This window comes from Schistocerca gregaria, chromosome 2 (genome assembly GCF_023897955.1).
Source record: "Schistocerca gregaria isolate iqSchGreg1 chromosome 2, iqSchGreg1.2, whole genome shotgun sequence".
Classification (NCBI taxonomy): Eukaryota; Metazoa; Arthropoda; class Insecta; order Orthoptera; family Acrididae; genus Schistocerca; species Schistocerca gregaria.
In genome coordinates, this window is record NC_064921.1 from 825633880 (window position 1) to 825658753 (window position 24874).

General features: G+C 42.1%; 1 protein-coding gene across 1 annotated transcript in view; it reads left to right on the top strand.

Moving 5' to 3' along the window:
• LOC126335171 (very-long-chain (3R)-3-hydroxyacyl-CoA dehydratase 2) overlaps positions 1 to 24874 on the top strand; it is a 72610-nt gene that overhangs the window by 34869 nt on the left and 12867 nt on the right. The window contains exons 3-4 of the mRNA XM_049998153.1: positions 3557 to 3786; positions 8605 to 8783. Of these exons, the coding sequence (XP_049854110.1) occupies positions 3557 to 3786; positions 8605 to 8783 (409 nt within the window). The remainder of the gene's footprint in view (positions 1 to 3556; positions 3787 to 8604; positions 8784 to 24874) is intronic.

Consider the following 24874-nt stretch of genomic DNA (forward strand, 5'->3'; position numbering starts at 1 on the left):
GTGCGACTACAACAGAGGAGTTTCTAAACCTGTGGTTCCTAAAGAGGGCCTTTTTAGTAATTGCAGGGGCAACGGTCTGGGTGGTTGACTGATCTGACATTGTAACGTCAGCCATTATGGCCTTACTGTGCTGTTACTGCAAATGGCTGAAAGCAAGGGGAAACTATGTCCATTAGTATTCTGGCGGGCATGCAGCTCCATTGTATGGTTAAATAATGTTGGCATCCTCTTGGGTAGAATATTCCAGAGGTAAAATGGTCTTCCATTTGGATCTCCTGGTGGGGACTACTCAGGAAGATTTTGTCATCAGGAAAATCAAAGCTGACATTCTATGGGCTGCATCTTGGAATCTTAGGACCCTGAATTGGGCAGGTAGGTTAGAAAATTTGAAAAGAGAACTTTGTTATAATGGGGAATTGGTGACATTCACTAACTGGAGAAACAGAACTTCTGGTCAGATGAATATGGGTTACAAATACAAAACATAATATGGATAATGCAGGAGTATATCTAATAATGAAGAAGAAAATAGGAATGTGAATAAGCTCCTATGAACAACATATTGAATGTGTCATCATAGCCAAGATATAGACGAAGCCAGCACCCACCACAGTTTTATAAGTTTATATGCCAGGTAACACCACTGATGATGAAGAGATTGAAAGAATGTGTGCTGAGATAAAATAAATTATTGAGCTAGTTAATGGAGAGAAAAATTCAACTGTGATGTGGAGCTGAGATTCAGTAGTAGTAAAAGGAAGAGAAGGAAAAACTATAAGTGAATTATGAATGAAAGGAAAGGAATGGAAGAAGGAGCCACCTGGTAAAGTTTTGCACAGAGCATAATTTAATCATCGCTAACACTTTGTTTAAGATTTGTGAAAGAAGGTTATGTATCTGGAAGAAACCTGGAGACACTGGAAGATTTTCAGGTAGATTATATAATGGTAAGGTAGAGATTTTGGAACTAAATTTTAAACTGTAAGTCATATCCAGGAGCAGATGTTGGTTATGAACTTTTTACTAAAACTGAACAGATTGCAAAAAAAAAAGGTGGGAAATTAGGAAGATGAAATCTTGATAAGTTGAAAGTCTGGCGGTTGTTGAGAGCTTTGGATAGAACATTAGGCAATGATTGTCTAAAATGGGAGAGAAATACAGTAGAAGATGAATTGGCATCTTCGAGAAATAAAATAATGAAGGCAGAAACCTGTGGATGTTACTGGTGATATTGAACTTAATTGATGAAAGGAGAAAATAAAAAAAAAAAGAAGCATGCAACAGGGAATACAGACATCTAAAAAATAGCTAGTCAGGAATTACAAGAAGTACAAATGCAAGGCTATAGAAGCATGTCTAACTATGGAAAAGATAGATACTGCATACAGGAAAATTAAAGAGTCATTTGGAAAATAGAGAAGCAGCTGTATGAATATCAAGAGCTCAGATGGAAAACCAGTTCTAGGCAAAGAAGGGAAAACTGAAAGTTGGAAGGAGTATGAAAATGGACTGTACAAGGGAAATGAACTTGAAGGCAATATTATAGAAAGTGAAGGGGGATGTAGATGAAGATGATAAAGGAAATATGATACTCTGAGAAGAATTTGACAGAGAATTGAAATATCTAAGTTAAAACAAGGCCGCTGGAGTAGACATTCTGTCAGAACTACTGATATCTGCGGGAGAGCCAGCCAGGACAAAACTATTCCATTTGATGTGCAAGATGTATGAGACAGGTGAAATTACCTGACTTCAAGAAGAATGTAATAATTTCAATTCCAAAGAAGTCAGGTGCTGACAGTTGTGATATTACTGAACTATCTGTTTAAATCATGGTTGCAAAATACAACACAAATTATTTACAGAAGAATGGAAAAAGTGATAGAAGCCTATGTCAGGGAGGGTCAGTTTGGGTTCTGGAGAAATATAGGATCATGCAAGGCAATATTGACCCCACAAATTGTCTTGGTAAACAGGTTAAGGAAAGGCAAACCTGTGTTTATATGTTGCAGACTAAGAGAAAGTTTTTGACAATTTTGAGTGGAATATACTATTTGAAATTCAGAAGGTAGCAGGGGTAAAACACAGGAAGTAAAATGTTATTTACAACTTGTACAGAAACTAGATAGCAATTATGTGCCAAGGGGCATTGAAAGGGAAGCTGTGGTTGAGAAGTCAGAGAGACAAGATTGTAGCCCATCCTTGATGTTATTCAGTCTGTACATTGAGCAAGCAGTAAAGGAAATTGAAGAAAATTTGGAGAAAGAGTTATAGTTCAGAGAAAAGAAATCAAAACTTTGAGGTTTGCCAATGACTTTATAATTTTGTCAGAGACAGCAAAGAACTTGGGAGAACAGTTGAAGGGAATGGAGTGTGTCTTGGAAGGAGGATATTAGATGAAGATTAACAAAAGCAAAACAAAGTTAATGAAATGTAATCAGATTAAATCAGGCAGAGCTGAGGATATTGGATTAGAAAATGAGACATTGAACTAGTAGATGAGTTTTGCTATTTGGACAGTAAGATAACTGATGATGACCAAAGTAGAGAGGATACAAAATCTAGACTGGCTGTAGCTAGAAAATTACTACTGAGGAAAAGAATTTTCTTAACACTAAATATATATTTAACTGTTAGGACGTCTTTCTGAAGATACACGTGTACAGTGTAGCCTTGTATGGAAGTGTAACATGGATGATAATCAGGGGTAAAACACAGGAAGTAAAATTTTATGGAAGTGAAACATGGATGATAAGCAGGGGTAAAACACAGGAAGTAAAATGTTATTTACAACTTGTACAGAAACTAGACTGGCTGTAGCTAGAAAATTACTACTGTGGAAGAGAATTTTCTTAACACTGAATATAAATTTAACTGTTAGGACATCTTTCTGAAGACACACGTGTACAGTGTAGCCTTATATGGAAGTGAAACATGGATGATAAGCAGTTCAGACAAGATGAGAATGAAGCTGTTGAAATGTGGTACTACAGAAGAATGCTGAATGTGTATATCATGTAACTAATAAGGGGCCACTCAATAGAACTGGGGAGAAAAGAAATTTGTGGCGTTACTTGACTTAAAGAAGGGATGAGTTGTTAGGACACATTCTGAGGTATCAAGGATTTGCCAGTTTAGTACTGGAGAGAAATGTGGGGGATATAAATTGTAGAGGGAGACCTATAGATGAATACAGTAAGCAGGCACAAATGGATGTAGATTGCAGCAGTTATTCAGAGTTGAAGAGGTTTGCACAGGATAAAGTATTTTGGTGAGTGACACCAAACCAGTCTTGGGACTGAAGACCACAGCAGCAGCAACAGCAACAACAAGTGATTGAAATGGGACCCAGGTGAGGAATTTCTGAGAAGAAATCAAGAAGTTGTTGAGTAAAACTGCCAGAGAGGTTCACTAGGGCAGAGGTATAAGCTGTTACTTCATTATTTTGTTTTCATAATATCAATGCTTTCTTTGAATGTTTTATTAGTTTTGTTTCTGATGTTCCATGAAACTGTGATGCCGTGGTTGGAATTACATGTAATATACATTTTTTCAGATACTTCATGCAGCCTTGAAGCTTGTACCATCCAGTGTAGTGGTAACAACATTCCAAGTCTTTTCACGAGTATTTGCAGTTTGTGGTGTTCTTCTTGCAACTCCTACAGCACCACTTAGTATTGGTGTATCCCTTGCTATGTTGGCTTGGTCTATATCAGAAATAACTCGTTACCTATATTATGCACTCAACATTGCGGGATTTGTGCCATACGCTTTGATATGGTGCAGGTATGTATGAATATATGACTAAATCCTTATTTAATTTATTTGAATTAAGTTATTAACTTCCTGTTTCAGTGCAGTTGGTGAGAGGGTGGGGAGTGGGAGTAGCATTTGGTATTAATGCTGAACAATTAAAATTTGCAGATAATTAAGATTAAAGCCTTGAGAACCAAAAGCTTTTGTTTGAGCAAATTACACAAAGAATGCCAAGATGAGTTACATAATGGAGAAGTTTCAAAAGACAATGTAACCAAAAAAAATTTCAAATATTGAGGAAAGATACAGTCCTCTTCTAACCATTTAGAGGAAATGCTTATCAGTGGCTGGTGCAAAACCAAGGCATTGCAGGTTGGCATTTAAATTAGTGTTCATCTTCAGGGTCCACAGTTTAGGGGGTGGGCGATGGGGAGAGGAGGGGTTTGTGGTATTTCATTACTTCTGTGGTAAGAGATTAATTTTGGAGCAATCATTCTCTAAAACTGGTTCCGAGATAAAAAGAAATATTATTTGAGAAGGGTTAAATCCAGCCAGTTATTGTACTAAACAGGAAGAACTGATGCAAATAAGGTATGGAGATGCTGCGGTGAGATATATGAAAAATGAGATTTAAGTCATTATTTAAAGAAAGACATTTGGATACACAGGGTGAGTCACTAACTATTGCCACCAAGAATAACTCCAAAAGTGTGATAGGTGCTGATAAGCTCGTGGGACAAAAGTTGCATGGGACAACAGGGGTCACATAGTATGATGTTGGTTTTTTGTTGCTAGGTGGGGTCACGTCAGAGATATGAAGGTCAACTTTGTTTTTTTAAATGGGATGCTATAGTTTGGTACTTATTTTCTGATAGCAGCTATCAAGACAAATCAAGTGATGTGTAACAGTAACTTCTTTGAAAGTCAATGGAGGTCACAAAGGTGGCGTGAACGTCTGTTTACAGAAGGTGTTCAAAGTGATGACCATTGGTATCAAAGCAGTGCTGCAATCTTCTTATCATGTATTGAGTGGTATTCCTTATCACTTTGGCACTTATTGAAGCACATGCTCTGACAATTCTCTTTCCCCTATCTTCAGGTGTAGTTGGAACATCTTTATAAACAATGTCTTTTATGAATCCCCCCAAGAAAAAATTCAGGGACATCAAGTCTGGCTAACAAGTCAGCCACTACACAGCTCCTCTGCATCCAATCCAACGATTTGGTAATTGTCTCTGCAACTCGTTTCTAGCCATCAGCAAAAAATGTGCCGGACATCCATCGTGTTGTCCTAAAGGTATTTCTTCCAATAAAAGACCTAATGTTTCTTGCAGGAATGTTGTGTACTTCCTACCAGTAAGATTTCCCTCAATGAAATAGGGGCCTATAATTCTGTCCTCCAGAATCCCTACCACACATTGATTGACCATGGTTTTTGGTGGGCTACTTGCCACAGACAACATGGATTTTCAGTTGTCCAGTAATTCATGTTACGCAAATTAACATTTCCATGGTTTGTCAATGTAGCCTTGTCAGTGAGCCCATTGACAGAATTCATTGCGATGCATACAATCTGTACCAGTTAATTCTTGGTGGAGACTGATATGGTAAAGATGATATTTATGGCGATGCAGAACATGAACAACACTACTCTGGCTCATGCCAGATTACCTTGCGATTTGATGCAAACTAACAAAAGGATCTCGAATCACAGTGGAAAGAGTACCAATTTCTGTTTCCTTGTTTGTAACTTTGCTTTGCCAGATATGTTTCCGATGCATAAAGATCCAGTTGTTCTCAATTTATCATACTCATATTTAAATGTATGACATGTAGGGTGAGAACGTTGAGTATGTCTTTCAGTGTATAAGACTCTATCTCTCACTGAATTTCTTTGGCATTGTCCGTAAATGAGAAGCACATTGACTTGCTCTTCGAAGGAATACATCATTCACATTTGCTTGATTCGACGATACTTGTCTTACCATTCCCATTAGTGTTATATTGTGAAACCATTGAATGGTGTTTACATATCAATGGCAATTTAGATGTATATGCCATTTCGGTCAATATTTGCTATTTGCACAATATACGAGAAAGAATTGTCAGAGCTTGTGCTTCGATAAGTGCCGAAATGGTAAGGAATACCATTCAGTCCATAATAAGAAAGTTGCAGAACTGCATTTGTACCAATGGTCATCACTTCGAACACCTTCTGTAAATGAACATTCGTGCTACCTTTGTGACCTTCATTGACTTTCAAAGACCTTACTGTTACACATCACTGGATTCGTCTCAATAGAGCTCTCAGAAAATAGCTAGCCAATAATCATATTACATATTGAAGCCATCTACTAAAGCTGTAATGCTTTTCCATGCAATAAAAGCCCTGATTCAAATATCAGAATCTTAATAATGAACTGTTTGTTGTTACTGGGGACTATGAAGAAAGCTGTTGCGATGTTGGTAGGTTTAGGTGAGCTGCAGCTATGGCATTGATTAGCAGGTGCCTTACAGTTTCAGTCGTCTCAAAGTTGTGGAGCAATGAGAATTTTGTGTTTGCTGCTGCAGCAGCAGCAGCAGCATATTCAAGAAATGAAGATTTTGTTATGGCAACATAGAGATTTTTGAACCAACACTTTCTCAACTTGTGTAGATTCATGGAAGGAAGGCAGTTTTAGAGGATCTGTGCTGGCAGAAGAAGAAACTTTGCATCAAAAACTACATTGTCTAGAAGTCACTTAAGGGTGCAGAGGCCACAGAATGTTGAAATTGTGTGACAGGCATTTGTTTAATGGTTACATACACTGTTTGAAATAAGTGCAAGTTGCTGTTAAAAATTCTAATCCACAATTGAGGAGGATTTTAAATTTAAACATGAGGTCCCATTCTTATAGGAACTTACCAAGTGCAACTGGACTAAACAAAGTTCATCTGAAGATTTTCAGCAAACTTGTTTATTTACCTTAGCTCTGATCTCAGGTGATGAATCACATTTTCATATGTCATGCTGTGTGAGAAAACACAACAGATACTGGGCAAGAGAAGTCCTTGAAGACATTGTTAATTTCTTCTCCATTCTGAGCACATTTCTGTTTTGTGTGCTGTAGTTTGTTTTGGTGTCAAGGGCTATTCATTCTGAGGGAGGAATTTGATAACTGATTTGTATCCAAAAAAATTGAGGGGGTATTTTGATACCATAGAATTGTTGCTCACTGCATTACATGAAAAATAATGAGATAAATTAGAAAAGAAATACTTTATAAAGAATGTTCTAAGTGCCATACTAGGAAACTGACTGGTTCTAGGTGCTAATAAGAAAGTTTTTCGAGTGGTTCTTACAAAGAAGAAAACAGCAACTGTTAATAATGCTGTTTATGTACCCAAATAGTATTGTTACAAGTTTTCAACTAACAGATTCCTCTTCAAACTACCGTTCACATTTATCTTACATTTGTTATTGTTTTCATCAGTTGTTGGCCTTTTTTTTAAGAACTAATGTAAACAATAACCAATGTAATATCAATTTTGAAGAGCTGTCTGAAGATGAACTTGGCAGTTCAAAAATGGTAATAGCACAATTTGTGTAGATAAGTTAAATTATTAACTATGGCTGGCTGTTGTTTTCTTCTTTGCAAAAATCAACTTGTATTTGTACACAGCCACTGTCTCAAAAATGTCAGTTTTCTACAAAATAGCAGGAAGAAAGTTTTTGTTCAAAGTGCTCTTAATGCTAAGGCACAACATTTTATTTGTGATATAAAAATACAGAAATACAGCATTAAGTTTTTAAGTTGTAGAACTGTAGTCAACAAAAACCGCTTCTCATATCTCTTTAAGTTTTGTAACTCCAGACAGAAGCACAGCTTGGCATAAAGTCCATTCATAATTTACTAACACATGTTTGAAAGGCTTTCACCATGATTTGGTATGTGGATAAAGTCTAGGAACACCAAGAACACAAAAGCACTGAAAATACATTTTGTGAAAAAATGACACACAGAATATTTACTATTCCCTTCTGTGTAGAGTGCATTTAAACAGCGCCAGAAGGCCAAGGGTCACAAAAATAGGTTGATGGCAAATGAAGTACTGACATGTGCTATATGTGAAGCAGTCAGGAAAACAATAGCGGAAATGATGATGAGGGTAATGTACAATTTCAGTGTGAGTGATTGTGGGACACTTTAATAATGTTACATTTGGAATAAAGTGAATGTAAATGCAGGAAAAAATGTGGGAAATATTGTTCTTTCAAACTATGAAATGAAATTCTGATGCCTGGCCACTACTACTCGGCAATTTAAACCTGAAATCTGGGAGTTCATTATGCTGTACCTGGATGGCACAATTTTCAGTGCATCTACCTAGTAAGCAGGAGCCCCAGGTTCAAATCCTGGTCTGGTGAAAATTTTCAACATTCTCCATTAATTTAAATCAGTGCCCACCGGTAACTAATGTCATTAATTCATTTGTTTCTGGATGTGTTTGTATGGTTTTGAAATATCAGTGAATCATATAGATTGTTCAGTATGATTATTCCAGAGCACAAAAGCACTATTTGACAGATTTCAATCAGTTATATTTCCGAGCAGACAGCATGGCTCCAAACTGAAATATAAGGTTCAAATATCATATCCTAGTACTGACAAAATATTATGTACAACATTTTCACATTTTTCAAAATACAACTTTCAGTAGGTATGTATCATTATTGCTCCTTATTTGACTGATGAGTGAGGGGATGGAGAGTGTGAGAGTGAGAGTGAGAGTGAGAGTGAGAGTGTGTTCATGTGTGCACAAACACTTTTGTGTGTGTTTCTTCATAATTGTCCACTTATTTTCCAGGTATACTTTTTTCATGGTTTTATATCCAATTGGTATAACAGGAGAACTGCTGTGCATGTATGCTGCCCAAACATACATTTCAAAGACCAACATGTGGAGTATCAGTTTACCAAATCCATTTAATTTCACATTTAGTTACAGCTATTTTGTCATTATTATCATGCTGCTTTACATACCAAGTAAGTGAAAATCATGACTGATATTAATTATGAATACTTTTGAAATAATATGTATTCTAGAAAATATATACTTGCCACCATTTTACATTTCTTCTATCATCTGACTGGTGATAGGATGTTTTGATAGGATTTTTATTTGTGTGGCTAGTAACCAGTGTGTACATTTTGGGGGCCATACTTCATCAGAAAACCTTAATAATGACAGTGTGTTTTTAATAACTTTGATTAGTTTGTGCTGATCATAAATATTTCGAGAAGAATGAGACCTTTTTTTACAGTCTATCATTGGATGATAGATGTCTTTTATTTTTTCCATACTGTGAACGTAGTTTATTTAGAACAAGTATTTTACAAATCCAGTAAACAGCACATTTTCTAGCTCAGGGACTCTTTGTTCACTGGATAAATAAATAATATATTTTAGCAGCTGATGTCCTCACACTTTTCAACAAAACTATCTCATGTAAAATGATACATATCACACAGCAACAGATAGTACAATGACATCATTTCATGATATCACTCACTGGACTCGCATTCGGGAGGACGACGGTTCAATCCTGCATCCAGCAATCCTGATTTAGGTTTTCCTTGATTTCCCTAAATCGCTCCAGGCAAATGCTGGGATGGTTCCTTTGAAAGGGCACGGCCGACTTCCTTCCCCGACCTTCCCTAATTCGATGAGACTGATGACCTCGCTGTTTGGTCTCTTCCTCCAAACAATCCAATCCAGTCCAATCCATGATATCACTGGGAGTAATAACATTTTGATGAAGAAATCGTCAGTTGAGTAGTGACTAAAAAGTAAATGAAGCAGAAAATACCTACTACTTCCTTGATGTTTCCCCATCTACTGCTACTTATTGGTGTCTGTGTTTATTCTGTATGTAAATTTGGCCTATATTGTGTTACGTCACTTAGCAGCACAGGTATAATGTTAATAAACTGCATTGAGTATTTCTCACATAAATGAGAGAAATGTGCCCATTTCATATCAGATGATCAGAATAACAAGCACTGCATGCAGCATAGTGTATTTGCACATTACAGGTATTTCCTCTTGCATATTCAGATGAATAACAACATGATTCTTATATTTCTAAGATGTATGTTTAATAGTTATATTCCAGGAATACTGTTGAGCTATTAGTTCCATTTTATGCACAGTACAATGGTCAACCCAGTCATCTTCTTCAGGTGCTACAATCTGTGTTGTTATATGCAGATGCTGCTTGGAATTGCATAACAACTCATCTTGGAGCACCTGAAGAAGATGTGTGGGTCGCTCATGTAAATAATGTGCATGAAATGGAACTAACAACTCAGCTGTAAACACAAAAGCAAAACACTGATTAATCACACATGGAAAACATTGCTGTGGCCAGACTGAATCATAACTGCACCTGATAGGAGAGCAAACCAGTGGTGGGGGGTAAAGAGGCAGTATGGGGTGGCGAGGGAGGGGAAACCAGGGTGGAGTAGGGGATGATGTAACGAGCTTGTGGTAGTATTCAGTGACATGGTGTGGACACAGTAGAGCTGCTAGGCACAGTTGGGAGATTTGAGGAAGAGGGAAAGTAGCAGGAAAGGAGAGAAGTAGAGAAGGGGGAAGGACTAGGAGGTATGTTGGTGGAATGGAAAGCTGTGTTGTGCTGGAGTGGGAACAGGGAGGGGATAGGTAAGTGAAGGACTGGGGCTAGTGAAGGTTCAGGCTAAGGGGATTATGAGAACATAGAAAGTTCCCATCTGTGCAATTCAGAAAGCTGGTGATGGTAGGAAGCATCCAGGTGGCACGGGCTGTGAAGCAATTATTGAAGTGAAGCACATTGTGTTTGGCAGCATGTTCAGTGACCATGTGCTCCAGTTGTCTTTGTGCCACAGATTGTCAGTTGCCACTCATACAGACAGATAGCTTGTTAGTCTTCATGCCCATGTAAAAAGCAGCACAGTGGTTGCAGCTTAGTTTTTAGATCACATGACTGCTTCCACTGGTAGCACTAGCTACTATCCACTTAGGGCACCAACCAAACCCGTGGTCCCATGCAGCAGGGCCCAAGTGCAATCACTGTGAGGTGGGCACTGGCAGGTGGCCGGGTGTTGGCTGCTGGAACAGATGAAGCAGCATACAGGGCTGGCAGCCATGAAGCATCTCCTTGAGAAACTGTCAAGGGCTTCCTTGGGAAAAGATTGAGTGATATATTTTTTCATCTGGGTTTTGAATGTACAGACAAGTCACTCCACTTTCCACAGGGAAAGAGGCCTGTGGTACCGCTTGATGGATGGCACACTGCAGGCAGGCTTCCACAGAGCACATGTTCTCATTATCAACACCTGAGGCGCCAACTCTGGCAGGCCAGCAATTTTGTACGAGAAACATTGCAATGGTCCAGGTGTGGAAAGCACATGATGTCCCGCCCCAGTGAAAGTGGGATCCTAACTCTGTGCGCCGACTCTTCAGTAGCCAATAGTAATACACCATCGAGAACAGAAAGATGGTGGCGGAGAGAAAATATTTGATGCTCTGCTCGGTGATTTATCCATACGCTGCCCCCCCCCCCCCCCCCTTGCGGGTCTGGGGGTTAGAATAGGCCCAAAGGTATTCCTTACCTGTCGTAAGAGGTGACTAAAAGGAGTCTCACACATTTCGGCCTTTGTGTAGGGTTTGACCTCCATTTTTCAAAATTTTCCTGAAGAGCGAGCCAATTGGGGAAGGGCACCTTACATAGTGCATTGTGTCCATCATGCGCTGAGAACTATCTCATCCTTTGTTGATCTGAATCTGCACTTCTGCTCATTCTCCAAATGTTAGGCGTGGTCACCCTCCTGGGTGCATATTTTTCCATCAACTGTGCAGTATTGTTTTCTGCACTGATAATGATAATGGACTTGTTTGCTTGGTTGCACCTGATATCCAGCACAGTAGCCAGTCCATTGTGGTGGGGCTGCCATGTACCCTGTTGGTTGTAGCCCCTGACCACACAGGGATCGCTCTGCTGATGCCTGCAGCGTTAACTCCACATGTACACCAAGGAATAGGTGCCTGCCACCCTGGGGGATCAGGACTTGCGGCAATGCCCATCGTGCCAGATGGCCTTTGCTGCGGCTGGGTGGTGCCCGTGAGGAGGGCTCCTGGTCAGAGTGGGTGGCATCAGGGTAGATGACACACGATGAAGCGTAGTACACAATCTCTTGCTGGTGGTCAAATACCAGCAGTCTCTAAGTGTTAATGGGCTCAATTCAGTTCACAGAAGTATGACCTTAAGTTGTTCCTCTCCCTGGCCACACCATGGGAGAAAAGTCAGGCTAAGGATGGCAGTGGCTCTTATTCGGCCCGGTACCATTTATGTTCGAGAGTGGATGGGGAATCTTTCATGACGAAGCAGCCTCAGTTTTTTACTGAGCATTTAGAGGACAAGTTTGCGGAGGTGGAGGGCTTGTCCAAAATGAGATCTGGGTCAGTCTTGATCAAAACAGCATCCTCTGCCCAGTCACGGGTGTTACTCACTTGCGACAAACTGGGGGATGTTCCTGTAGCCATCACACCCCATAAAAGCTTAAATATGGTCCAGGGTATCATATTTCACAGGGACCTTCTTTTTGTAGTCTTATGGGCTGCACGCCAATTTAGAATGGCGAGGTGTACATTTATTTGGCGTGTACACTGGGGTCCAAGGGATAATCAGGTTGCCACCAGTGCATTCATCTTGGCATTTGAAGGTGATACATTACCCGAGAAGGTCAAGGTGATAGTCTGCTGCTGTGATGTAAAACCCTATATCCCTTCCCCAATGCGGTGCTTTAAATGTTGGAAGTTTGGTCATGTGTCTTCGCACTGTACTTCCAACATCACATGTCGAGATTGCTGATGCCCTTCACATCCCAATACTTCCTGTGCCCCGTCTCCCTTCTGTTGCAACTGTGGAGAGCACCATTCACCTTCCTCGCCAGACTGAAGGATTATCCAGAAAGAAACGCACATCATGGAGTACAAGACCTAGGACTGACTGACCTACACTGAGGCTAAGAGGAAATTTGAACGCCTACATCCTGTATGTGTGACATCGTCTTCTGCCACCGCTACAACAGTTATAGCTCCATCAGCTCCGCCAACTCCGGTCACCTTTCAGTGCCAGAAGACTACACCTCCCTTGACGGTGGGGGACACTTCCGTCTCTGTTGCTCCTGCACCAACTACGTCTGTCCCAACTTCTAAGCCGGAGAAGCATAAAACTTCTTCAGCTTCTCTCGTTAGGAAGGGGTCCCTTGGGTCACTCCCTTCCCAGGTTTCCGCTAGTGGGAAAGATGACACCTGCCAGTGGCTGAAGAGCCCAAAAGCAGCTGGTCACAGGGCTTCACACTCATCCTCATTCCTGGAGACTGAATCAGTGAAGTCCTCCCAGCCAGGGAAACCCAAGGAACAACAAGAGAAATCCAAAAAGAAGGTCCCCCGAGACCAAGGGAGTTGTGGTGGCACCCACACCATCACTGCCTCCAAGCTCTGCATCTGTGGATTAGGTGAAGATTCTGGTGTCCGCTGAGGACCTAGATCTCGCCAGACCCTCAGACAAAATGGATATAGACTGTGCAGGCAAAAAGTCGGTGTCAGCAGGTGACCCTGAAGTGCAAACTGCTTCATTGAATGGTTCATGCCTTCCCAGTCTCAAGATGATATCATCCTCCAGTGGAATCGCGGCGGTTTTTTCCACTGCCAGGCTGAGCTACAGCAACTGTTAAGCTTTACACCTGCTTTCTGCATTGCCCTCCAGGAAACCTGGTTCCCGTCAATGCTGACCCCTGCCCTCTGCGGTTATTAGGGATACTACAGGAACTGTAGCAACTGTAGTCGAGTGTCAGGTGGAGTTTGTGTTTCTGCCCTAAACTTAGTCTGAGTGAACCTGTGCCCCTTCAGACCCCTCTTGAAGCTGTGGCTGTCAAAATAAGGACAACGCAGGAAATAACTGTCTGCAATGTATATCTTCCTCCAGATGGTGTAATTTCCCTGAATGTATTAACTGCACTGATTGTTCAACTCCCTAAACCTTTCCTACTTTTGGGAGATTTTAATGCTCATAACCCCTTGTGGGGTGGCATTGTGCTTACTGGCTGAGTCAGAGATGTCGAAAATTTACTGTCACAACTCGACATCTGCCTCTTAAATACAGGGGCCCCCCACGCATTTCATTGTGGCACAAAGCACATATTCGGCCATTGATCTCTGTTTGCTGCCCTGGACTTCTCCCATCTATCCACTGGAGAGCACGTAATGACCTGTGTGGTAGTAACCACGTCCCCATCTTCCTGTCATTGCCCCAGCATCAAGCCCATAGATGCCTGCTCACATGGGCTTTAAACAAGGTGGACTGGGTAACTTTCACCTCTGCTGTCACCGTTGAATCTCCCCCACACAGTAACATCGATATGATGGTTGAGTAGGTGACAACAACAATCATTTCTGTGACAGAAAACATGATCCCTCTCTATTTAGGGTGCCCTTGTTGAAAGACAGTCTGTTGGTGGTCGCTAAAGCAATTAAGGAGCATCAGCGAGCTCTACAGTGGCATAAGTGGCAACCTTCCGTGGAGCACCTCATAGCCTTTAAACACCTCCATGCTCGCATTTGCCAACTTATCAAACGATGGAAGCAGGAGTGTTGGGAGAGATATGTCTCGACCATTGGGTGCCATTCGTCACCTTTCCAAGTCCGGGCAAAGATCAAATGTGTTTTCAGGTACCAGACCCCAACAGGTGTTCCCGGTGTTGACATAAATGATGTGTTATCTACCAATGCAAATGCGATTGCTGAGCACTTTACTGAGCATTATGGTCGAGCCTCTGCATTGGAGAATTACCCCCCAGCCTTTCGCACTGTCAGACATCGGCTGGAAGGGAAAGTCCTCTCATTTACTACATGCCACAGTGAATCCTAGAACACCCCATTTACAGAGTGGGAGCTCCTCAGTGCCCTTGCACATTACCCCGACACAGCTCCTGGACCACATCAGATCCACAGTCAGATGATTAAACATCTCTCATCTGACTACAAGTGACATCTCCTCATCATCTTCAACTGGATCTGGTGCGATGGCATCTTTCCAGCGCAATGGTGGGAGAGCACTGTCATTTTGGTGCTCAAACCCACTAAAACCCAACTTGATGTGGATAGCTATTGGCCCACCAGCCTCACCAACATTCGTTGTAAGCTGTTGCAACATATGGGGTATCGGTGGTTGGGTTGGGTCCTAGAGTCACGTGGCCTACTGGCTCCATGTGTTGGGCAGCTTGTGCCAGGTTTGGTCTGCCACTGATAATCTTGTCTCCCTAGAGTCTGCCATCTGAACAGCCTTTTCCAGATGCTAACATACCTGGTTGCCGTCTTTATTTATTTACAAATAGCATATGACATGACCTGGCGACATCGTATCCTTACCACATTATACGAGTGGGGTCTCAAAGACTCACTCCTGATTTTTATCCAGAATTTCCTGTTGCTTCATATTTTCCACATCCAAGTTGGTGCCTCCCATAATTCCCCCCATATCCAGGAGAATGGGATCCCGCAGGGCTCTGTATTGATGTCTCTCTAGTTTTAGTGGTCATTAATGGTCTAGCAGCAGCTTTAGGGCCATCTGTCTCACCTTCTCTGTATGCAGACGACTTCTGCATTTCATACTGCTCCACCAGTACTGGTATTGCTGAGTAGCGCCTACAGCGAGCAATCCACAAGGTGCAGTCATGGGCTCTAGCCCACGGTTTCCAGTTTTTGGCTGCAAAGTCGTGTGTTTTTCACTTCTGTTGGCATCGTACCATTCATCCAGAACCAGAACTTTACGTTAATGACAATCCACTCACTGTAGTGGAGACATATCGATTCTTAGGACTGGTTTTTGATGCCCAATTGACTTGGCTTCCTCACCTTCGTAAGCTTAAGCAGAAGTGCTGGCAGCACCTCAATACCCTCCACTGCCTGAGCCACACCAACTGGGGTGCAGATCACTCTATGCTGCTGCAGCTCTACAGAGCCCTTGTTCAATCCCGCCTTGACTATGGAAGTCTGGTTTATGGTTTGGTGATGCCCTCAGCATTGTGTTCACCCGACCCAGTGCACCACTGTGGTGTTCGCCTAGTGACAGGAGCTCTTAGGATGAGTGCAGTGACCAGCGTCATTGTGGAAGCCGAAGTCCCTCCATTGCAGATTAGGCATGCACAACTGCTGGCCAGTTATGTAGCACACATTCGTAGTTATCCTGCACATCTGATTCACTGTCTCCTTTTCCCACCCAGGGTGGTTCATCTCCCACATTGGTGGCCCACGACAGGGCTTCCAATTGCAGTTCATGTCCAATCCCTTCTTTCTGAACTGGAGTCCTTGCCTTTACCATCTATACTTGAGGTCCATTCACGTACAACCCCACGGTGTACACCTAGGGTGCAGCGTTGCCTGGACGTATCACATGGCCCTATGGACTCAATTAATGCCGCGGCTCTCCGCTGCCACTTCCTCTCGATTCTTTGCAAGTACCAAGGCCACAAAGTGGTTTACATCGACGGTTTGATGGCTGATGCTCACGTTGTCTTCGTGTATGTCCATGAAGGATATATTGAACAGCATTCCTTGCCTGATGGCTGCAGTGTTTTCACTGCTAAATTGGTGGCTATATCTTGGGCTCTTGAGCACATCTGTTCATGCCCTGGGGAGGTGTTTCTTCCGTGTAATGACTCCTTGAGCTGCCTACAAGCTCTTGACCAGTGCTACCCTCGTCATCTTTTGATAGTGACCATCCAAGAGTCCATCTGTGCTCTTGAATGGCCCGGTCATTCAGTAGTGTTTGTCTGGACCCCAGGTCACGTCAGAATCCTAGGCAACGAACTTGCCGACTGGCTGGCCAAAGAGGCTACTCGGAAACTGCTTATGGAGATCGGCTTCTCTGCAACTGATCTGCATTCAGTACTATGCCACAAGGTTTTACAGCTTTGGGAGATGAAACGGCATAACCTCAGCACGCACAACAAACTGCATGCCATTAAGGAGACTAAAAATGTGTGGCAGTCCTCCATGCGGGCCTCTCGCAAGGTCTCTGTGGTTCTCTAGTGGCTCCACATTGGCCATGCTTGGGTGTTACACAGGTACCTCCTGCGCCGTGATGACCCACCCCAGTGTTGGTGCAGCACCTGGATGACCGTGGCCCATATCTTGATGAGCTGTCCTTCTTTGGCTGCCCTACTACGGACTCTAACTTAGTTTTCCGTTTTATATGCGACTGTGGGTTTTATAATTGTATATAAGTTTTAGTGCATGTCCTTTGTCCCTTTGTGTTCTCCACTCTCCCTTCTACCTGTTTCTTGCTTCTCTCTACGGTTTCCTTTTCCTGTTTTTGTCCATAGTTGTGTTGGTTGTTCTTCTGTCATTCTTCTAGTTCTTCCTTTCTCTTGTTATTGTGCTCTACATTTCCTTTCTTTTCTTCTTTCCATTGTGTAATTATGTTACTGTGAGCAAGGGACCGATGACCTCGCAGTTTGGCCCTTCTCCTCCCCCAAATTGGACACCCTGATGGACTGGCCACAATAGCCAACGAAATCCGACCGAGAACTGGTAATGGAAAAACCATCCGCGGTGTTTTGGGCTTTGACATCAAAATAGAAGCACAACAGTTCATCCTGATCAAACGCTGGCTCAGGGCCAATTGGCATCTGAGAAAGGGCCTCTGCATTAGCGTGTTGTCCTGTGAATTGGAGATGGATCTCATAGTTATAACATGACAAAAGCAGATCCCAGTATTGTAGGCAATGGGGTGCTTTGTCAGGTAAAGATGCTGAAGCACTGGAAAGAGAAACAGAGGTTTATGATGAGTAATCAAATGTAACTTAAAACTGTATAGAAAAACAAGAAATATTTGCTGTGTGCACACAATGGCAAGGGCTTCTTTTTCTATATGTGAGTAATGCTCTTGGGAATGATTCAGAGTTTTGAAATCATATGCAGTAGGGTGTTCCGAATTGTCCACATATATGTGGCAGAGAATGTCCCCAAGTCCATCGTGGGAGGCATCTGTGACCAAAATAAGATGTTGGCTGGTTGGAAGGGAGCCAAGCAAGGTGCCGAGTGTAATTTTGACCTTAAAAGGGAAACATACTCGCAGGTGGGATACCAATGAAAAGGAACATCTTTATGTAAGAGAGTGTGAAGTGGCTGGGCCAGTATGGCTGCACCAGGAAGAAATTCATGGTAGTAAACAGCCTTTCCAAGAAAGGCTTGCAACTCTTAGACACTGCTGGTGCACAGGTTTGAGGCCAGTACACAGGGCTTCAAAACTGAGACAGATGATAGATGGCTGAAAACATTGTGATTTGTCCAAGTTACACCACAAAGTGGTGGCCTGCGAACAAGGCATGAAGGTATTGCTAATGTTCAGCTGTTGAGAAACCTGAGACCAAAATACTATCGAGGTATTTAATACACCCAGACATGGAGGCCATGAACTGCTCCAAAAATTGTGGGAAAATGGCAGGGGCGCTAGCCATGCTGAGTGGCACTGATATAACTTGATGGGGTATTCATTACAAGGATACATTTGGAATCATCGTCTAGAGGCAGTTGTAAGTTGCCTTCTGACAAGTCTGTTTCAAAAAAATATTGGCCCCTGGAAAGCAATGCTAAGAGCTCATCCGGACAGGGTAAGGGATAGATGTCAGTAATAGATATGAACTTGCAGAACACTTTAAGATCACCACAGAGCTAAAGTTTGCCATTCGATTTTTTGACAATTTCCAAAGGAGTAGACCATTGGATAGAGGAGACAGGAGTGATAACACCCAAAGACTTAAGTTGCTCTAGTTCCAATTTGACTTGCACCTATAACATAGCTGGGACTGAGTGGCCAAACAAAGGGGGGGGGGGGGGGGGGGGCATTCCATTGGTTTCATTGTAATGTGAGCTTTGAAGCCAGTAGCATATCTAAACACTCCAAAAACAAGGAGGTCTAAGCAGAGCACATCCAGTTGTTGGTTTGGAACCTGATCCGATACCAGATGCTCTTCATTGGAAATAGAGAACCCAAAAATTTTGAAGGTGGCTAACCTAAATAAGTTTCCAATGTTGGCATCATCCACTACTAGAAAAAGTCAAAGGCCAAACAGCTGCATTGTACACTACAAAAGTAGAAACCAGTCCCTGTATGGGTATTTGTCATCAACCGACAAGATACAGGGGAAAATACCAGTAATCCCAGATCTACATAAATTTGAGAATTCAACAGTGACTGCTGGACGTGTGTCCCCTTGCATTTCTAATACCTTATCCGTCACACTCATTTCAGTATAGAGTTTGTTTGGTGCACTTGGCACCGCTGTTCACCTCCATATTCATGTTTGGTGAAGGGAGGATGAGAGGTGCACTCAGACACAATATGTCCTTTTCTTATCATCATCATCATCATCATCATTTAAGACTGATTATGCCTTTCAGCGTTCAGTCTGGAGCATAGCCCCCTTATAAAATTCCTACATGATCCCCTATTCAGTGCTAACATTGATGCCTCTTCTGATGTTAAACCTATTACTTCAAAATCATTCTTAACCGAATCCAAGTACCTTCTCCTTGGTCTGCCCCGACTCCTCCTAACCTCTACTGCTGAACCCATGAGTCTCTTGGGTAACCTTGCTTCTCCCATGCGTGTAACATGACCCCACCATTTAAGCCTGTTCGCCCTGACTGCTACATCTATAGAGTTCATTCCCAGTTTTTCTTTGATTTCCTCATTGTGGACACCCTCCTGCCATTGTTCCCATCTACTAGTATCTGCAATCATCCTAGCTACTTTCATATCCGTAACCTCAACCTTGTTGATAAGGTAACCTGAATCCACACAGCTTTCGCTCCCATACAACAAAGTTGGTCGAAAGATTGAATGGTGCAGAGATAACTTAGTCTTCGTACTGACTTCCTTCTTGCAGAAGAGAGTAGATCGTAGCTGAGCACTCACTGCATTAGCTTTGCTACACCTTGCTTCCAGTTCTTTCACTATGTTGCCATCCTGTGAGAATATGCATCCTAAGTACTTGAAACCATCCACCTGTTCTAACTTTGTTCCTCCTATTTGGCACTTAATCCGTTTGTATCTCTTTCCCACTGACATTATTTTCGTTTCGGAGATGCTAATCTTCATACCGTAGTCCTTACATTTCTGATCTAGCTCTGAAATATTACTTTGCAAACTTTCACTCGAATCTGCCATCACAACTAAGTCATCCGCATATGCAAGACTGCTTATTTTGTGTTCACATATCTTAATCTCACCCAGCCAGTCTATTGTTTTCAACATATGATCCATAAATAATATGTTCTTTTATTATTTTTTATTTTATTTCATTTCAATGGTTGTACGTCGTCCAAAGCTTTGGACACACTGTCCATTGATATTGAACAAAAAGTAAGAGCATGATGGTAGAGGAGCATACAGCTATTGTTGTGATACTATCTGCTGCTGCTGCTTAGAATGGTGCGGCCCTATGCAGCATGGACATTACAGTTACACAGCTGCATCATCATCTTCCTCATATGAGCTAACTGACGGCGCCTGAGGGGGAGAGGAAACAAAGGCGGCTACTTCACACAATGCTTCTGTGTTTGAATACTTGCTGCCCTAATACTTCAAAATATTGAGCAATGTTCAGAACATCTGTAAGAGAGCATGTTCACGAACTTTCCTATCAGGGGACAAGCATATTATAGCATCACAAACTGTCAAATCAGCATATGAGTTCTGTTGGGCCTCTGTAACAAACTGGCAATGATAGCTGAGCCCATGAAGTTCTACTGCCCAAGCTCTGTATGACTGATGTGGCTGATTTGACAGTGGTAGAACTCAACGTGAGCAGCAGTAACATGTGTATGTTTGCAGTGATAATTAGAGAGCAACTGGCACATTTCATCAAAAGAGATACTGACATGTTCATGAATAGGAGCTAGCTACCACATGAAGAGAAATCCATGATAATATTAAAGCCCACACATTGGATTTGGCAGCTCAAAAAGCTTGAAAATTTTTGCTGAAGGCGTTTTTAACGTGTGTCTCAATCTTCTGCAGAATCATCATAAGGGGGAGACAGTGAGAGTTGCATTGATGGCAGTGGAACCTGATACTTCAGTGAGGCTGCCAAATTGTTTATTGGCATGGTTGGTTAAAGCTTGCTGCTGTTCAACAAGAGATGAAGAATTTCTTCCAATAATACTGAACTTTTTGCCAAGTATGTTGTAACATTGTATGTACGCAATATCAGAAGTAATACCAACCAAGTTTTATTCTTCTTCCACATGAAGAGATCCACAATAACACCAAATTAAGTATGGAACAGTACAAAGTCTCATAACTATAGAACAAATCAATATACAGACTCATAAGTGAGCAATAAAATAAGCAGGTGAACATAAGTGAAATTATAATGAATCCAGACCTTTAGCTGCTTACAGGCTTTGATAAATATCAACAGGGACAGTTGAAAAATGTGTGGCATGACCGGGACTCGAACCTGGGATCTCCTGTCCGAGTGAACAGATACCATCTTCATATAGATAAAGCTTGCCGGCCAATTATCTTCTTAAGTGCGGATGCACTCACATTGCTCGAACTCTTACGGGAATAGGTAGGTTGACTGCTGCGAGTAGTATGTTGTGCAGGGGCACTACAAATGTAGTGTGTGGACAGAAAGTTGGAAAGTGTGGGTCTCACGGGGAGCGTGCCCGAGATAAGTCCCTGCAGTCGCACTATCATCTGTGTCCTCAGTGGCTCAGTTGGATAGAGCATCTACCAAGGAAGTAGGAGATCCCAGGTTCGAGTCCTGGTCAGGGCGCACATTTTTCAACTGTCCCCGTTGATATTTATCATTGCCTGTAAGTAGCTAAAGGTCTGGATTCATTATAATTTCAGTCTTTGATAACTGCAAGATCACCAATGGTTATCTTTACAGATATCAGCTTCATAAACATAAGTGAGGCCGAGGGCTCAGCGCGATAGGCTTTTATTGTGCTATTGCGCATGTGGTACAGTGCTTGCTGCGCGATCTGTCCAGAGTGTGAGCTACCTCTCTAGGCCACCATGGAGGCACTTATATCACACACTTTTTGACTATGCATGCTCTCACTACATGGTTAAAACAGTATCCTCACCCTCAGTCCAGATGACAAAGATATCATCAGTGAATCTGAACCAGTTGAGGACTTGGATGGTTACGAAGGATTCCTCTGGAAGGCCCTTGAATAGGTTAGCATAGGTTGGTGTCATGGGGTGCACTTCGCCGTACCACAGATTTCTTTGTAAGTGCTGTTTTCAAAGGACAAGTAATTGCAGGTGAGGATATAGCTGGTTGTGGTGACCAGGAAAAAGGTTTTAGGTTTAGAGTCAGTCAGGCATGGAGAAAGGTAGTATTCAGTAGCAGTGAGGCCATGTACATTGGGGATGGTAGTTTAAAAGTAGGTGGCATCAAAAATTATGAGCAGGCCACTATGTGGTAAAGGAATAGGAACTGTGGAAATCTGCCAGCCACTCTGTACTGAGAAGTCTCTTTTATACATCCTAGTTATTCATGGTTGTCATATCTACAGTGATGAGCAGTCCCTCTCCAAATATACCAAGGGTCTTAATGAGGCATTCACAGACAAAATCACCCACTCAAACTTGCACAGAAACAGATCTCTTGCACCTTGTCTCTTCAGTCACCTACTACTTCCAATAATCCCAAGGTTTCAACTACCTCTTGTTGTGCCCTGAAACGAGGACTATCCAACTCACTATCCTTCCCACCCCTCCCACAATAGTATTCCACCACTCACCAAACTATTCAATATCTTTGTCCATCCCTACTCCACTCTTGCCCCCAAACTCTTATCTCATTGCTCATATCCCTGGAATAGACCTACATGCAATATCTGTCCTGCACATCCTCCCACTACCACCTCCTCTAGTCTGGTCAGAGGCATCTCCTATTCCATCAAAGGCAAAGCTACCTGTAAAAGCAGTCATGTGATCTATAAACAAAGCTGCAACCAACGCGCTACTTTCTATGTGGATATGATTATCACGTTATAGGGGAGAGAGTGTGGCAGATATGATACACGAGTTGGGATGGAAGTCATTACAGCATAGACGTTTTTCGTCGCGGCGAGACCTTTTTACGAAATTTCAGTCACCAACTTTCTCTTCCGAATGCGAAAATATTTTGTTGAGCCCAACCTACATAGGTAGGAATGATCATCAAAATAAAATAAGAGAAATCAGAGCTCGAACAGAAAGGTTTAGGTGTTCGTTTTTCCCGCTCGCTGTTCGGGAGTGGAATAGTAGAGAGATAGTATGATTGTGGTTCGATGAACCCTCTGCCAAGCACTTAAATGTGAATTGCAGAGTAGTCATGTAGATGTAGATGTAGATGTAGATGACTAATAAGCTGTCTGTCCACATGAATGGCCACTGACAAACTGTGACCAAGAGACAACTGATCCACCCAGTCACTAAATATGATGCCCAATATCACGTGCTTCACTTCAGCACTTGCTACCAACACCAGCTTTTATGAACTGCGCAGGTAAGATCTCTCCCTGCAATGTATCCTATGTTCCCGTAACCCCCTTGGCCTCAACCTTTGCTAGTCCCTGTTCTCGACCTGCCTAGCCGCTTCCTGCTCCCACTCCAGCACAACAAAGGCTTCTATTCCATCACAACACATCCTCTAGTCCTTTTCCCTTTCTCTAATTCTCTCCTTTCCCACTATCCTCCCCTGCCCCCAAATCTTCCAACTACACCTAGCAGCCCTACCCTGTCCCCGCCACATTCCTGCATGCTACCACAAGCTGTGTTACATCTTCCTCCACCCAACGCTGCTTTCTCCCACCTTCACCACCCCATGCTGCCTACGCCTACTTACTGCCAACGATGGTTTTCTGCTTCCATCAGGTGCAAATGTCAGTCATTCCATCCACAGCGGCCAGAGACAGTGCCGTGTGTGTGTGTGTGTGTGTGTGTGTGTGTGTGTGTGTGTGTAGGATTTTTTTTTTTTTTTTTTCTAGTTCAGAAGGAGGCCTTGTAGCCAAAAGCTAAATTGTACAGTTGTCTGCGACTCAGTACTCCCTATATGGTAAGCAGCAATCTGTCCTTTTCAAACAATTGTCATAAATTAATTTAAGTGCACAACTCAAAAGGTTTTGCATCACTTGGATATATGACAAGTGTGTGTGGGCTTAAATTGAAGGAGAATAGGGAGTTAAAGATTTAGTTTTATGGAAAAAAAAAGTAACTTTACTACGAAATAAAAAGAAAGGCAATCAATTTGAAAGTGTACATCTTTCAAATCTAAACCTGCAGCTAGGTTACATTCCATATGTTATTGCTCCATCTTGTCCATTGTTAACACATTTGGATTATAATTGACATGAGATGTTGCTGAACTAACCTATTCAACCTTTGATAATGGCACTGCAAGTATCAACTTGTCTCAGGCACACTCACTTTGATTTGTGTCGGCATATAGTGCAGATTTTTCATTTTCCTGATTTTTGCCTCCTGGAGGCAGGTGTTCATAATGTGGGTGATATAGTCTTGAGAATTATCATCTTGAAAGACAAATGCAATCCAAAATGTTGTCTGATGTGCTGGGCAGCAAGCTGGAGGATCCTGTCACAATACAGCATAGCCCTCAAATTACCTCTGATAGTGTGAGAGGCATCAGAGATACCAACCCTATACTTCACTTACTACTTGTAAGAGAATTTCCACCTAATACAAGACAAAATTAATTTAAGGATAGATTGCTACTCACGATAGAGGACACATTGAGTCACAGACAGACACAATGAAAAGACTGCTAAACTTTTAGCTTTTGGACAAAAAGTCCTTCCTCAGAAGGAGGAAATGCCCGCATTCACTCCAGTTACACCTGATGCCCCCTTTTTCACATATACCAACTCTACAATCTACAGCCCACTATTGTAGTCATTTTATTTATTTTTCTTGTTGATATGTTGTGTTTTCTTGTTGATTTTGTTCATTTTCATCTTTCACTATCGGCTCTGCCCCCTCAGATCTCACCTTTTTTCCCCCATATCT